This window comes from Acomys minous (assembly GCF_964271855.1).
Source record: "Acomys minous genome assembly, chromosome: 6".
Taxonomy (NCBI): domain Eukaryota; kingdom Metazoa; phylum Chordata; class Mammalia; order Rodentia; family Muridae; genus Acomys; species Acomys minous.
In genome coordinates this window covers 38,407,421-38,421,249 of record NC_140487.1, presented here as the reverse complement: position 1 = coordinate 38,421,249, position 13,829 = coordinate 38,407,421, and the positions used below count along the sequence as shown (strand labels likewise).

Genomic DNA, 13,829 nt, shown 5'->3' with positions numbered 1-13,829 from the left:
ATGACATATGCTGCTGTCACTCAGCCACATCACAACACAGATATTTTACAGCAGTGTTTGAAATCGAGTTTGGCTACTAGTTCAGAAAGAGCAGTGTTAGTAACTGGGAGATGGAGCGGCCACACGAGCTCAGGCTGCTAGTTAGTATCACTAAGGAAAGTATATGTGTTTTGAATAAGAAGCCACGTCTGGGTCTCCAACTAGTGTAGCCGAATAACCTTTGGGCCAGTATTGGCTACAGTCCTTTACGGGCATTCTCTAGGTCTTCAAAAGGCCCACTCTTATGGACATGTCTCAGTGTTGAGTGTGTCCTAGGGCAGTTTCTTTGTGAACACCAGACTGGAGCTAACTTTGCTCGTGAGTGTACACAGTGGTTCAAAGCATTAACATAAGAAGTGCTGGCTGGACCATGGTAACACTCAGGAGGGAAAAGCAAGTGGATCTCTGTGAGTTCAAGACCAGCCAGGTCTACAAACAGAGTCTAGGACAGCCAGGGCGACACAGAGAAAACCCTGTCTTGAAAACAAACAAACAAACAAAAAAAGATTTTTTTTTAATGTGGCCTAGAGCTGTGGCTCAGCTGTAAATAGCGCTGGCTGCTCTTCTGAAGAGCCAGGTTCCATCCCCAGCACCTATGTGGCGGCTCACAACTGTCTGTAACTCCATTTCCAGGGAATCCAACACCCGCTTCTGGCCTCTGAGTTTCTGCCCACACATGGTGCACAGACATACATACAGGCAAATCACACAGAATAAAAGTGCCAGTACCCTGCTCACTGTGAAGCACCGCTGTGTGTCTGGCCTACAGTCTGCCTGCATTGCTCTGTCGCAGCAGTGCTGGGAGGTATTCTGATTTTCACAAGGTTCCTCAGCTGACTGAAAAAAGGGAGGACCTAAGCTACCTGGGCCTCTGTACCCCGACACCTTGTACTTTTGACTCACTTGGATGTGTATAATTTTAGGAACCTGAATTCATGAAGAATGTTTTCTCTCTTAACCCGCTGTTTACTTGTGGATTTGCAGCCACGGCCACCTACATTGAGGAAGATGATGTTAATAGCTACTCCATTCATGACGTGGTGATGCCTTTGCCTGGTTTTGATGTCATCTACCCCAAACATAAAAGTAAGTTCCATGTGTGGGCCAAATCGTTAAAACAGGTGTGATGTGATTAAGCTGACAGTAGCCAAGACTGAAGCCAAGAGAGACTCAGTACTTGAAACATAATCTTTTTGGTTTTTCAAGACAGGGTTTCTCTGTGTAGCCTTGGCTGTCCTAGACTCGGTTTGTAGACCAGGCTGGCCTCAAACTCATAGCAGTCCACCTACCTCTGCCTCCCGAGTGCTGGGATTAAAGGCATGACCCACAACGCCCGACTTTGAAACATAATCTTATTTTTTTTAACTTATAGTACGTAAGGAATTCTATCACTACTTTAAGCACTTTGTTTTGTTTGTTTTTCTTTTTCTTTTTAATTTTATTTATTTTTTATTATGTATATAGTGCTCTGTCTTCCATGTCACCTGTGGGCCCGAAGAGGGCATCAGATCACATTATAGATGGCTGTGAGCCACCATGTAGTTGCTGGGAATTGAACTCAGGACCTCTGGAAGAACAATCAGTGCTCTTAACCACTGAGCCATCTCTCCAGCCCGAAACATAATCTTAAAGCTTCCTTTCTAACACATTTTTTTTTAATGGAGAGTTAGCCTTCAAAAAATATTTAAACAGCTGGGTGTGATGGCTAGCCAGGAGAGGCTGACAGGTCTCTGGAAAATCAAGGCTAGCCTGGTCTACAAAGCAAGTTCCAGGGCTACTTAGAAATACATATGTGAACAATAATCTTATTTTATATGAGCAATAACTTTTTTTCTATGGTGAAGGTCTCCCAGAAAGTAAGGCATTCAGGAGGATAATATAAGTTATTAGCTACCCCATTGCAGAGTCACGGTCCTGTGAGGTCCTGTGAGCCCAGGTGCTGAGGCTGGAGGATTGCTTCCTATTCTCCAGACTTTGTTTCTGTCACCTTCATGGATGCTCTTGGTGGCAGAGGGAGGACTTGCAACTTCTGTGACCCACAGACTCAGAGTCAGGAAAAGAACAGCCCTGAGCAGTTGGGAAGAGCTGACCCAGTACCTACTCCCAGCCAGCACTGGCCTGGAGAGTCAGAGGGCTAGAATTCTACTTACTAGTGGTACATTCCCTGAAATTTCATAATTAGAAAATGATTAGCACTAAACTCCTTCCTGGCTGATGGGGACACCTCTAGGCAGGTTTATTGAGATCTGACTTGTAAGTCGTCCACATCCGTAACAGGACTGCTGACCTCACTGACGAGATGGGGCTGGATTGGAGGAGAGAGTGAGGGAGGTGGGCAGGGGCCAAGGAGAGAGCTTAAGGTGCTCTGAGTGGCGGTGGCCACTCAGCCTCCGTGAGGGTCTGTTGATTCTGCCTCTTCTGGAGGTGTGACTTTTCCTGTTTTTGTTTGATGCCGGCAGGTGTGGTTTTTGGCACTTGGTGCTTCCTTACTCTTTCTCTGAGGACGCCCCCCCCTCCCTCCTTTTTGCCACATGGCTGACCTCTGTGCCTCACTCAGATGGCCTGGCTTTCTCTCTTCCTCTTCTCCATCCTTCTTTGGACATCTGCTGAGAGCTGCAGCTTGCCTCCCTTGGAGTTTTTCTTTTAAACTCTGATAAAATTGTGCTTTTAAAAGGGAGGAAAAAAAAGCAAAGCTTGTTTTAGTTAGGGTGCTCCCGGAACAGATAGCATAAACAGAGATAAAGGGGGACTTATGAGAGGCATTGGCTTACCAGAACCTAGCTCCTGAGAAATCTCAGGCTGACTACATGCTAGAGAACCAGGGAAGCCGTTGGTCTGACTGTCAGTCAGGCGCTTCAGGTACAAGGTTCTGCCTGTGCAGGTCGTGAGGTCCAGGAGCAGGAGAAAAATATGGTGTCCCAGGTCTGGGCGAGAGGGAACGCTTTTGCCTTTCCTCTGTTCGGGGCATGTCCACAGCAAGAGGACTCTTCCACACCGAGTCCCCTGACTCACAGCCAGTCTCAGCCAAACGGCTATCACAGACACCTGTAGGGTGGCCCGGTAAGTTGGTCTAATTAAAGCCATGTCCCCAGGCTTCACTTTCAATAGCGGTGCTAGAGGCTCAGCTGAAACAGGAGAATAAGTCATGTTGGCCACTTTGCTGCCCCAGGGTCCAGTTTTGTTTCTGTTGTTGAGATAAAGCAACTTGACCAGAGGCAACTTGAGGAGGAGAGGATGTATGTGGCTTACACGACCCAGTCACACTCACGCATGCCGGGGAGTCAGCGCAGAAACTCAGGAAAGGTGCTGCCTTGCTTCCTCTGGCCTGCTCAGACAAGCCAAGACCACCTGTCTGGGCATGGCACCACCCAGGGTGGGCTGGACCTTTCTACGAGCACCAGCAGTTGGGAAAAATGCCCCACAGGCATGCCACAGGCCAGTCTGATGGGAGCCATTCCTTAGTCAAGGTCCCCTTCTCCCAGGTGACTCTAGTTTGTGTCAAGTTAACAAAAACTAATAGGTACACCAGGTATCCATTAGTCAAAGTGATGCCCTGAGTCGGATGTCACAGAAGAGAAAAGTGTACCCTCCTGCCTTTCTTCTTCCTCTCAGTATCTGGGACTTGCCTGGTTCCAATTTAAAAAAAAGTAAATTTAGCAGAAGCTTTGGCAAAGCCATTCATGAAGGACGCACCCTACTAGGTACAGTTAGGCATTTGGGCCTATAACATGGCCACATCTAGTACCCCAAAGTTCTTAGGGGCACAGGGAAGGCTGCCTTCTTTCCTTGTCCCTGTATTTCCAACGTTGTAATGACTCACTTGAGTAAAGAAACGAGGCTGGGCGTGGTGGCGCACGCCTTTAATCCCAGCACTTGGGAGGCAGAGGCAGGCGGATCGCTGTGAGTTCGAGGCCAGGCTGGTCTACAAAGTGAGTCCAGGACAGCCAAGGCTACACAGAGAGACTCTGTCTCGAAAAACCAAAAAAAAAAAAAAAAAAAAAAAAAAAAAAAAAAAGAAACGAATTGAGGCCTGGAGAGATGGCTCAGAGGTTAAGAGCACTGTCTGTTCTTCCAGAGGTTCTGAGTTCAATTCCCAGCAACCACATGGTGGTTCACAACCATCTGTAATGTGGTGTACATGCAGATAGAGCAGTCACCTACAGAAAATAAATATTTTTTAAAAAGAGAGAAACGAATTGAGTACATTCCTAAATCATGTCATACTTGTAAATAGTGTAAGATGAAGTTTGTGTTAGTAATAGGAAGACTCGTTACCGAAGCACCGAATGTAAGTCCTCACTGTCAGGCCTACGGAAACGTATGCGCCAGCATAGCACTGGGGAAGCTGAGGCGGGGAAGGTCTCAGTCAGGGGCTCCCAGGCTACACAGCATCCTAGAGAGATGGCCCAGTGGTCAAGTGAGACTGTTATTCTTACAGACAAATTCAGATCCCACACCCACATTGGGTGGTACACATCTGCCTGCAGCTTAAGCCCCAGAGGGATCCAGTGCCTTCCTAGGCATATACACAGAAACATATACACTTATACACACACATACACACACACACACACACACACACACACACACACACTTAAATAAAAAGTAAAAGTGAAGGTGGGTGTGGTGGCGCACACCTTTAGTCCCAGCACTTGGGAGGCAGAGGCTGGCGGATTGCTGAGAGTTCAAGGGCAGCCTGGTCTACAAAGTGAGTCCAGAACAGCCAAGGCTACACAGAGAAACCCTGTCTCAAAAACAAAACAAAACAAAACAAAAAGAAAAGCAAAAGCCAAAAAGAAAAAGGAATTCCCCCCCCAAAAAAAAACCCAAAAAGTAACAGTGAAAAAATGTTTAATTGTGAAAACAAATTTAGTTTGATAGTAGCTTATAAAAAATTAAGGGCCAGGAAGGCTGTGTGGAGGAGCACACCTTTAATCCTAACACTCAGGAGGCAGAGGCTGGAGGATCGCCGTGAGCTTGAGGCCAACCATGGGTACCTAGTGAGACTTTGTCTCCAAAGAAGGAAAGAAAGAAAAAGAAACCATTAAGGGCCAGCAAGATGGGTAAAGGCACGTGCTGTATGACAGTGCAAATCTGCCAGAAGTCTCTGACCGTGAAGTCAAGCAAAGGAAAGCTCCAGTGTTGCTCTCTGCCCGGGAAGTCAAGCAAACGAAAGCTCCAGTGTTGCCCTCTGACCTCTCTCTCTCTCTCTGTCGCACACCTTTAGTTCCAGCACTAATGGGGCAGAGGCATGTGGATCTCTTAACTTTGAGGCTAGCCTGGTCCACAAAGTGAGTTCCAGGACATCCAGGGATACACAGAGAAACCCTGTCTCGGACAAATCGTTTATAAAACAACAACAAAAATAAAGTATCTGGAGTTACCGTTGAGTCCTCTTATCCTGGAGCAGATAAACCAAAAATGTCGAAGGAAGAACAGTTGAAGCAGCGAAATCAAATGAACCCAGTTACCGCCACAGCACCTAGGGATGGGTGTGGAGGGCGGTCAATCCGCCATGTTTCAGAGAAGCTGACAGTGCAGTGTGCAGAAAGACAGACCTGTCTGCAGTGGGAGGGACCTTCTGACACTGCTTCATGTAGCAGCCCCCACAGATGGCATGTGGGAATACTAGAAAATGCCTGTGGGCTGAGGTGACCCAGGTGGTTTCTAGGGTCTCCTGTTTTTAAACATGTAGAGTCACCGTGTTATCAGCTGCATTTAGAAACTCTGTGTGAAGCGGCTTTCTGAAGCTGGCTTAGAAACTTCATGCTGCAAGCTATGTGGCTGACCACACCACAGGGTCACTGGCTGAAGCTGCAGGTACCCCCTTAGGCCTGGTGACTCAGTCTCTGGAGTTAACTCACTTTGTGGGGGCGGTCTGACTAGAAATGCCTGTTGAAGGTAACCTGCTGACAGACAGCATTCCAACTCACTGTTTGTGTTTTTGTATTATTAGTTAGTGAGGCCTACAGGGAAATGCTCACGGCAGACAGTCTTGATATTGACAACATGAGGCACACAATTCGAGATTACTCCTTATCGGGGGCCTACCGCAAGATCATTATTCGGCCTCAGAATGTCAGCTGGTGAGTACAGACTGATGCAGAACTGGGGTACTTTATAGTATCACAAGATTTTGCACTCCCTCTCAATCTCTCTCTCTCTCTCTCTCTCTCTCTCTCTCTCTCTCTCTCTCTCTCTCTCTCTCTCTCTCTCTCTGTGTGTGTGTGTGTGTGTGTGTGTGTTTCTGTGCTCAGAACCCAGCATATAAACACTCCATAGCTGTTGACTGTCCTGGTACTGCTGCCACCAGTTGGTATTTTTCAGGTGATAAGAAATGAGTGTTGTGGGCTGGAGAGATGGCTCAGAGGTTAAGAGCACTGGCTGCTCTTCCAGAGTTTCTGAGTTCAATTCCCAGCACCCACATGGTGGCTCACAACCATCTATAATGAGATCTGGTGACCTCTTTTGGTGCTCAAGTGTACATGTAGGCAGAATACTTTATACATAATAAATACATCTTTAAAAAAATAAAGAAAAACAAATGAGTGTTGGGAGGCAGAGGCAGGTGGGTCTCTGTGAGCTTGAGGCTATCCTAGTCTACAAAGCGAGTCTAGGACAGCAGCGGCTACAACAGAGAAACCCTGTCTCTGGAAAAAAGAAAGAAAGAAAACAAAGTCCTGAACTAGTTGCCAATTGCCAGGAAGTTCTCTTTCCCTCTTCTCTTTCTTTTCCTGCTATGGGCAAGAGTCGGTAGAGGTGGGTTTTACCTTCTACACTCTGGAGACAGAAGGTGGTGGCAGCAGTGCCCACTGTGCAGAGAGTGTAAATGCCATGGGTGCCTCCACCTCTCCTGTGCCAAGTGCAGCCCACCATGCTAGGGAAACGTTCCAGGTCATTTCTACTGTCTGATGCCATTTGTCATCTACTATACAGTAGATGTTACTATAAGGTTACTATAAAGGCAGCTGTTACACATGAAATCTGTCCTGCTCTGTTCCTGGGGGGGCCTGCCGGTCACTCTGTATGTTTTCCTTGCTTAACAAATGGGGATGAAGAGCTTTGTGCCGTCTCAGTGTTCATGTTCGTGCTTATCTTCCTGTATTTTGAAGGGAAGTCGTTGCATATGATGACCCTAAAATCCCACTTTTCAACACGGACGTGGACAACCTGGAAGGAAAACCACCGCCGGTCTTTGCTTCCGGTAAATCAGCAAGATGTGTTGCACACGCATGCGCACACATACACAAATATACACACACAAATACGCACATACAAACATACACACACACACATACAAACCTAAACACACACACACACACACACACACAGGAAGATGGGAGGACAGTGGGGGTGGGGTGGCTGGTCCTCTTCACTCTGTGGGTCCCAGGGATCCAGTTGAAGTCACCAGGCCTGGTGGCAGGTGTTCTTACCTAATGAGCTGTCTGCCAGCCCTACCTGCCCTGTTCATCAAGGTTCCTGAGTGAAGCTGCCACATCCTTCCAGCTGGCTCATAAGCTCACATGCTGTCATTTCTGTGTCTCATTCTCTGTGGACCCTTTGGGAGTGGAACCATAGGGGAACGGGTGCAGCTTTGGGGGAGTCTTGTGACCTCCGGCTTCTGAGCATGCTCTTCTTTCTCGCCTGGCAGAAGGCAAGTACAGGGCTCTGAAGATGGACTTTTCGCTTCCTCCTTCTACTTACGCCACCATGGCCATTCGAGAAGTGCTAAAAATGGACACTAGCATCAAGCACCAGACCCAGCTAAATACAAACTGGCTCCGCTGAGCAGGGCGCTGCCGCAGAGGAGGCGCTGACGTTCCTGCTTGCTGCCTCCTGTGCTTTTCTCTCTCAAGTGCTGACTCATGTTTGGAATTTGAAACTTTTATAGTAAAGGATTATTTGTATTTTTTAAAGTTTTTATCAGCTTAAATAATTTGCAATGTTTGTACACATACATGAGGATCCTAATGATAGCTCAGAAAATATAAATTGGTCAGAATATACTTTAGGTGCTTAAATTCTAGTACAGTATCCGCTTTCTGGCTTTATTAAGAATTAAAGGAGAGGGCTTTGGTTTAAAGTAGCGGCTTTAGGTTTTGCTCTGCACATGAAGTACAAATGAGAATTTAGTAAGTCCATGGTGGGATTACACAGTGGCTCATCCGAAGACCCAGCGCAGCAGACAGACCTTGACTGTGGATGCTAGCGAGTCCACACTTAACACTCACTGCTTGCGGTGGTTTCAGTGTTAACAGACCGCCCACGGGCTTATAAACACAGTGGTTTCGACTGTGCGACTGTGTGTCAGTCGAATTCAGGAGAGCGTTTGTATACATCTGAGCTGCAGTGGCTTTTGTGTTTACAGTGTCAGCACCCTTCAAGGGAGCCTTTTCCTTGATATAAACATGTCGTTCTTCCTGGGGGAGGTCTGATTTACTCTAGGTGCCTTTTATTTATTTGCACTGGACTCAAAAGTAAATGGGGGATCAACAACAAAACCTAGGAAGCTGAAAAGGGCTCCTTACTGGCAGCGCTAACCGTCTGCCACCAACTGCTTAACGTTTCCACCGAGGGCACTGCAGCACCTTTCTCTGAAAGGACGGATACGGCTTCCCGAAATTGTGTAATGTGACTCTACCAGTTTTACTTTCTATTATTTCTAGAAGCAAATGTAATAAATATTTTTAAGAATCCCTTTCTACTAATTATGTAAATAAATCAAATAAATATTCTAAAACTGAGTGCCCGTAAAAATCTTGTCCCCGGCTAAAGGAAAGCAAGGCACTCAGTGAGTGGAGGATCCTTGGCTGGGGTGAACCGGTGTGGGATGTAAGTATCACATGAAACAGTATCCACTGGGGTAACTGCTGACTTGGTCTGGACTCAAGGTTATCCCTCCCCGGGGTCACTCCCTAGGCTCCCAGGGTGCTTTCCGGACTGAAGGAAATGCCTGGAGAAGAGAGGGAATGGCATGTGCCCTGGATCTGGCCAAGAAAGCACAGTTGGGAGCCACTGATGTGTTCGGTCCTTCCCTCACACTGGTCTGTACCACGGCTAAGACTGAGAAGAGCTAACCCTTTCAGCTGGCTCGCTTCTAAAGACCCTTTGCCTACAAGGTCAGACTTACTGAACATAGTGGTCCTGCCTGTACTCCGTTCGTAGTCCGACTTATTTCTGAGCAAAGTTAGGCTCCTGTTGGAAGAATATGCCGGACTACATATAAATTCACATTTAAGCAAAGAAGCTCAGCCCACAGCCCTCATCTGGGAAATGCTTTAAGCCCTGTGTGAGGAGTTAATTTTTCTGCTCACAGACACTTCCCTTGATGTTGACAGGAGGAAAATGGCTCAAGCAAATTTACAAACTGGAACTTTTCAAGTGCAAAACTGATGCAAATAAAGCTAAGTGTGGTGGCACTCCTGCTGGCCAGCCCTGGGGAGTCAGGAGGGTTGTGAGTTCCAGGCCAGACAACAAAAGTTTCCACTTGAGAAGTGCATAACTGAGTTTAAAAGAGGTGGGGCTTGGGGGCTCACCCCTTTAATCTCAGCACTCTAGGCGGAGGCAGCCAGATCTCAGTGAGTTAGAGGCCAGTCTAGTGTACATAGCAAGTTCCAGGACAGCCAGGAGTACATAGTGAGACACTCACAAAGAAAAGAAAATGACAGTTTTTATTTTGTCAGTCTTAGGGGTTTGTTTGATTTTGTGTTGTTTTCAAGTGAACAAAAATCTAGCCAAGGCTGGCCTTAACCCTAGCAGTCCCAGCAGGCCTTCCCGTGCACTAAGACTATAGACATGAGCTACCTAAGGTGCCTGGCTCCTGTGAAGTGCTTTTATTCATGGTTTCCTGTCACAGACACGAAGTACCAGATGGCTGTTACTAAACATAAGAAACGACGCCTCGCTCTTACCTCTCTGAGGCTCAGGAAACATCATGGAAGAGACAGAGGACAGGAAAAACAAAAAACAAAACAACAACAACAACAACAACAAAAACAAAACAAGATCCAGAAGACGAGGGGAGGGATTATGAAATGCTGTTTTCTAGGAGTGGCGTGGCCATTGTAACCAAAGATTACAAAGCTGTTGTATCTGTTAAGGGTGAATTGTGCAATGGGGAGAGAGTCTTGGGACCATGTTTCTCCATGCAGAAAAGAAAAGGCCACGGAAAAAGAAAAAGAGAAAAGGCCATGGACATGAGAAAAGAACTTATGGGGAGAGGTGGGAGGTTGGCGTATGGGGGTGGTGAGAGGAATGCATGTATTTTATATGCACGTAAAATTGTCAAGGAGCAAGCATGACAGTTGTCTCAAAGCTGGTGGCTTTCAGGGTCCTCAGGTTTTCGTGCAGGTCGCTGTTACACTAATGAAAAAGAAAGAGAACAAAATTCTACCAGATCTGGTGGTAATGTCTGTAGTCCAGGTACTGGAAGGTCGAGGCAAGAGATTGCTTGATTCCAGGAGTTTGGAGCAAGGCTATGCAACATAGCAAAACCTCATCTCCAATAATAATAATAATAATAATAATAATAATAATAATAATAATTACTCCTTGATTCCCAAGTCTACCAATAAGTTGACACAGCTGCAGTAGTGCATGTAGTATTTGTACTGGGATAGGCTGTAAGGCCAATTTGAATGAAAAGAATATGTGTGTAATAACTAAACAAAATACAGAGTTTTTAAAACAGGGTTTCACTAACCTGTATTCTAGGCTGGTTCTTTTCTTTTCTTTTAAGGCTTGATTTATTATTCATACAGTATTCTGCCTGGGAGTACACCTGCATGCCAGAAGAGGGCACCAGATCTCGTTATAGTTGGTTGTGAGCCACCATGTGACTGCTAGGAATCGAACTCACAACCTTTGGGAGAGCAGCCAGTGCCATCTCTCCAGCCCTCTATGCTGTTCTTAAATATAATTTCCTGCCATAACTTTGTAAGTGCTAGAATAACAGGTGTGTATCACTGTACCTATGTATGTACTTTTGATGTATTTATTTTTCTAAGACACGGTCCCAGAAGCCCTGAGTTAGATTTGATTTCAAGATTTGGTTTCCTCCCAGCATACATCCCAGAGATACTTGCATTTTGTAGCTTTCTCTTGGAGCCCTGGTTAGATTTGAACTCATAGCAGTTAATCTTCCTGCACCTCCTCCCAAGTGCATGTGTCACCACACCCAGATTTAGTATGTGCTGTTTTGGGACAAGAGAGGGCTGAGGATGTGGCTCAGGTGTGGGGTGCTTGCCTAACATGCATGAAGCCCTGGGTTCCTTTCCCAGTACCACTTAAAATGGGGTAATGATGCATGCCCGTAATGTTGGGTAGAAGCAGGCGGATCAGAAGTTCAAGGTCATCCTAGGCTATGTGGTGAGTTTTAAGCTAGCCCAGGTCAGAAAAGCGAACCATTTCTTGTTTCAGACCTCAGAAGTCAGAGGAGAACAGAGGAGCTCCCAAGCTGAGTGGCCAAGATCTGACCTTCCATTTATTGAAAGGAAGTTATGGGGCTGGTGTAGGCATAAGGTTATTGTGTAATTCAGATGCTGATTTCTATACCCCCATGTCCGCTTGCCATCCTTGTTCTGTGACTCTCCTGTCTCAGTGTTGTGTAACCACTGCTCACCAATTGCCCCCCCCCCCAATATGCCAATAAACAGCTTACAGCCAATTGCTGAACAGGGCAGAGAATAGGGATGAACTTCCTGCCAGCCAGGGGAGTAGGAGTTAAGGGAGGAAGTAGGAGATTCAGCCATGGGAGAGGTCCACAGGACATTAGGAGAGAGACCTGGAACAGAGAAAGCTATAAAGTGCAAGTATCTCTGGGATGTACGCTGGGAGGAAACTAAATTAGTTTAGAGAGTTAAGAATAGAGTAATAACTGCTCAGTTCTTGTGCTGTGAAGCTTATTTAAATAACATAATAGAGTCTCAATTATTGCTGTGATAGCCAAGTTAAGAGAGAAACTGAAGGGGGCTGGAGAGATGGCTCGGTGGTTAAGAGCACTCTCTGCTCTTCCAAAGGTCCTGAGTTCAATTCCCAGCACCTACATGGTGGCTCATAACCACCTATAATGTGATCTGATGCCCTCTGCTGGCGTGCAGGTGTCCATGCAGATAGAACACCCGTATACAAATAAATAATAAATATTTTTAAAAAGAGAAAAACTGAAAAACAAACACAGTTTTATAAGAATAACTGTAACAGGCTCGCAAGGTAGCTCAGCTGGTAAAGGAGCTTGCTGCCAAGAGAGACAACGTGAGTTCTAGCCCCAGAACCCACATGGTAGAAGGTAGGAACTGACCTCCGCAAGTTGTCTTTTAACATAAACACCCACACACAAACAGTGTCACAAATAAATGTAGAAGGTGTAAGGGGAAATTTGTTTGCACAGTGAAGGATAACTTAAGTTTCTTCAGTGTTCAGTGAAATTGCCTTTCTCACTTCATGATGCCACATTCCCACGAGGCAGAAGGTTTTGGTTTGTGATCATGAGGGCTTTGGAAAATCTGGTGAGTGAAAAATATAGACACCATGTCCAGAAAAAATGAAAGAGGTGTACGTTCTCATTCTGTGAACTTTCGTATCAATCCAGGCTTGGTACACTCAGATGCCCTGTTCTAGGGGGCTGCTTTGCTGACGTTCAGTCTTAAGCTGCAAGTTATTTCCTAGTCTGGCTAGGACTTGAGGTTACATTTCTAACCATTTCCCAGAGGGCGTCTGTGCTGCTAGTCTGCACATACCTGAAGTAATGGGCTCAAGACAAACGGCCAGCACAGTGGCCACTGCCTGTATGTGGCTCAACCTGAGCATCCTGGAATCGGACCCCAGCCCCTCGGCCCCAGCAGGTACAGGACAACCCCTCACAGATGTGTAGGCAGCGGCTCCTTAGTGGTAGCAACACCCTAGGTAGACATAGACCTCACTCAAATCCCAGCTCTTGGGAGGCAGAGGCAAGCAGATCTCTGTGAGTTCGAGGCCAGCCTGGCCTACAGAGCAAGTTTCAGAACAGCCAGGGTTCCACAGCCAAAAAGGGAAGGGGGAGGGGAAGAAATAGACAACCTCACTCTAGGAGCCTTCCTTAAACTCACTAGGATCACGTCTTACCCCATCTGTCCACCATTACTTTCCGCTAGATGCCCACATCGATAAATTCAGTCAAAACAGGCCTGAGGCAATGTCACCTTGCTTCACACTGACAATGTATTCTCCAGAGTTGTAACTCTTACAGTTAGGAACTTTCCTCTCTGCCAGAGGGTGGCACACACCTTTAGTCCAAACACCGGGAGGCAGAGGCAGGCAAATCTCTGAGTTTCAGGCCAGCCTGGTCTACAGAGCAAGTTTTAGGACAGCCAGGGCTACACAGAGAAGCCCTGTCTTGAAAAACTAAAACAAACCAACAACAACAAACACCCAAGAACTTTTCTCCCAGCCAGGCACAATAGAGGCACAGGTAGGGGGAATACTTAAGTTGCAGACCAGCCTGATATGCATAGTGCATTCTAGGACAGCCACAGCCAGGGATACATAGAAAGACCCTGTGTCAAAAACCAACCAACCAACCTTCCTCTTTCAGTCTCAAGAGCAGTGGTCCTCATCCTCATCAATGCTGAGACCCTTTAGTCCAATTTACATCGTGGTAATCCCCAACCACAAAATTATTTTCATTGCTGCTTCATAACTGCAATCTTGCTACTGTTATGAATTGCAGTGTAACTATCTGATATTTCCAATGGTCTTATGCAAGCTCTGTGAAAGGGCCCTTCAACCCCCAAGGGAGTCACAACCCACAGTCT

The 13,829-nt window shown here is 46.4% G+C and overlaps 1 protein-coding gene across 2 annotated transcripts in view; it reads left to right on the top strand.

The window, feature by feature from the left end:
- Positions 1-8,783, top strand: part of PUS7 (pseudouridine synthase 7) — a 43,920-nt gene extending 35,137 nt beyond the window's left edge. For both annotated transcript variants that reach the window (XM_084787584.1, XM_084787583.1), the window contains exons 13-16: positions 1,024-1,125; positions 5,996-6,125; positions 7,152-7,243; positions 7,691-8,783. In XM_084787584.1, the coding sequence (XP_084643710.1) occupies positions 1,024-1,125; positions 5,996-6,125; positions 7,152-7,243; positions 7,691-7,827 (461 nt within the window). In that variant the 3' untranslated portion in view covers positions 7,828-8,783. The remainder of the gene's footprint in view (positions 1-1,023; positions 1,126-5,995; positions 6,126-7,151; positions 7,244-7,690) is intronic.
- The last annotated feature ends 5,046 nt before the right edge of the window (positions 8,784-13,829 follow it).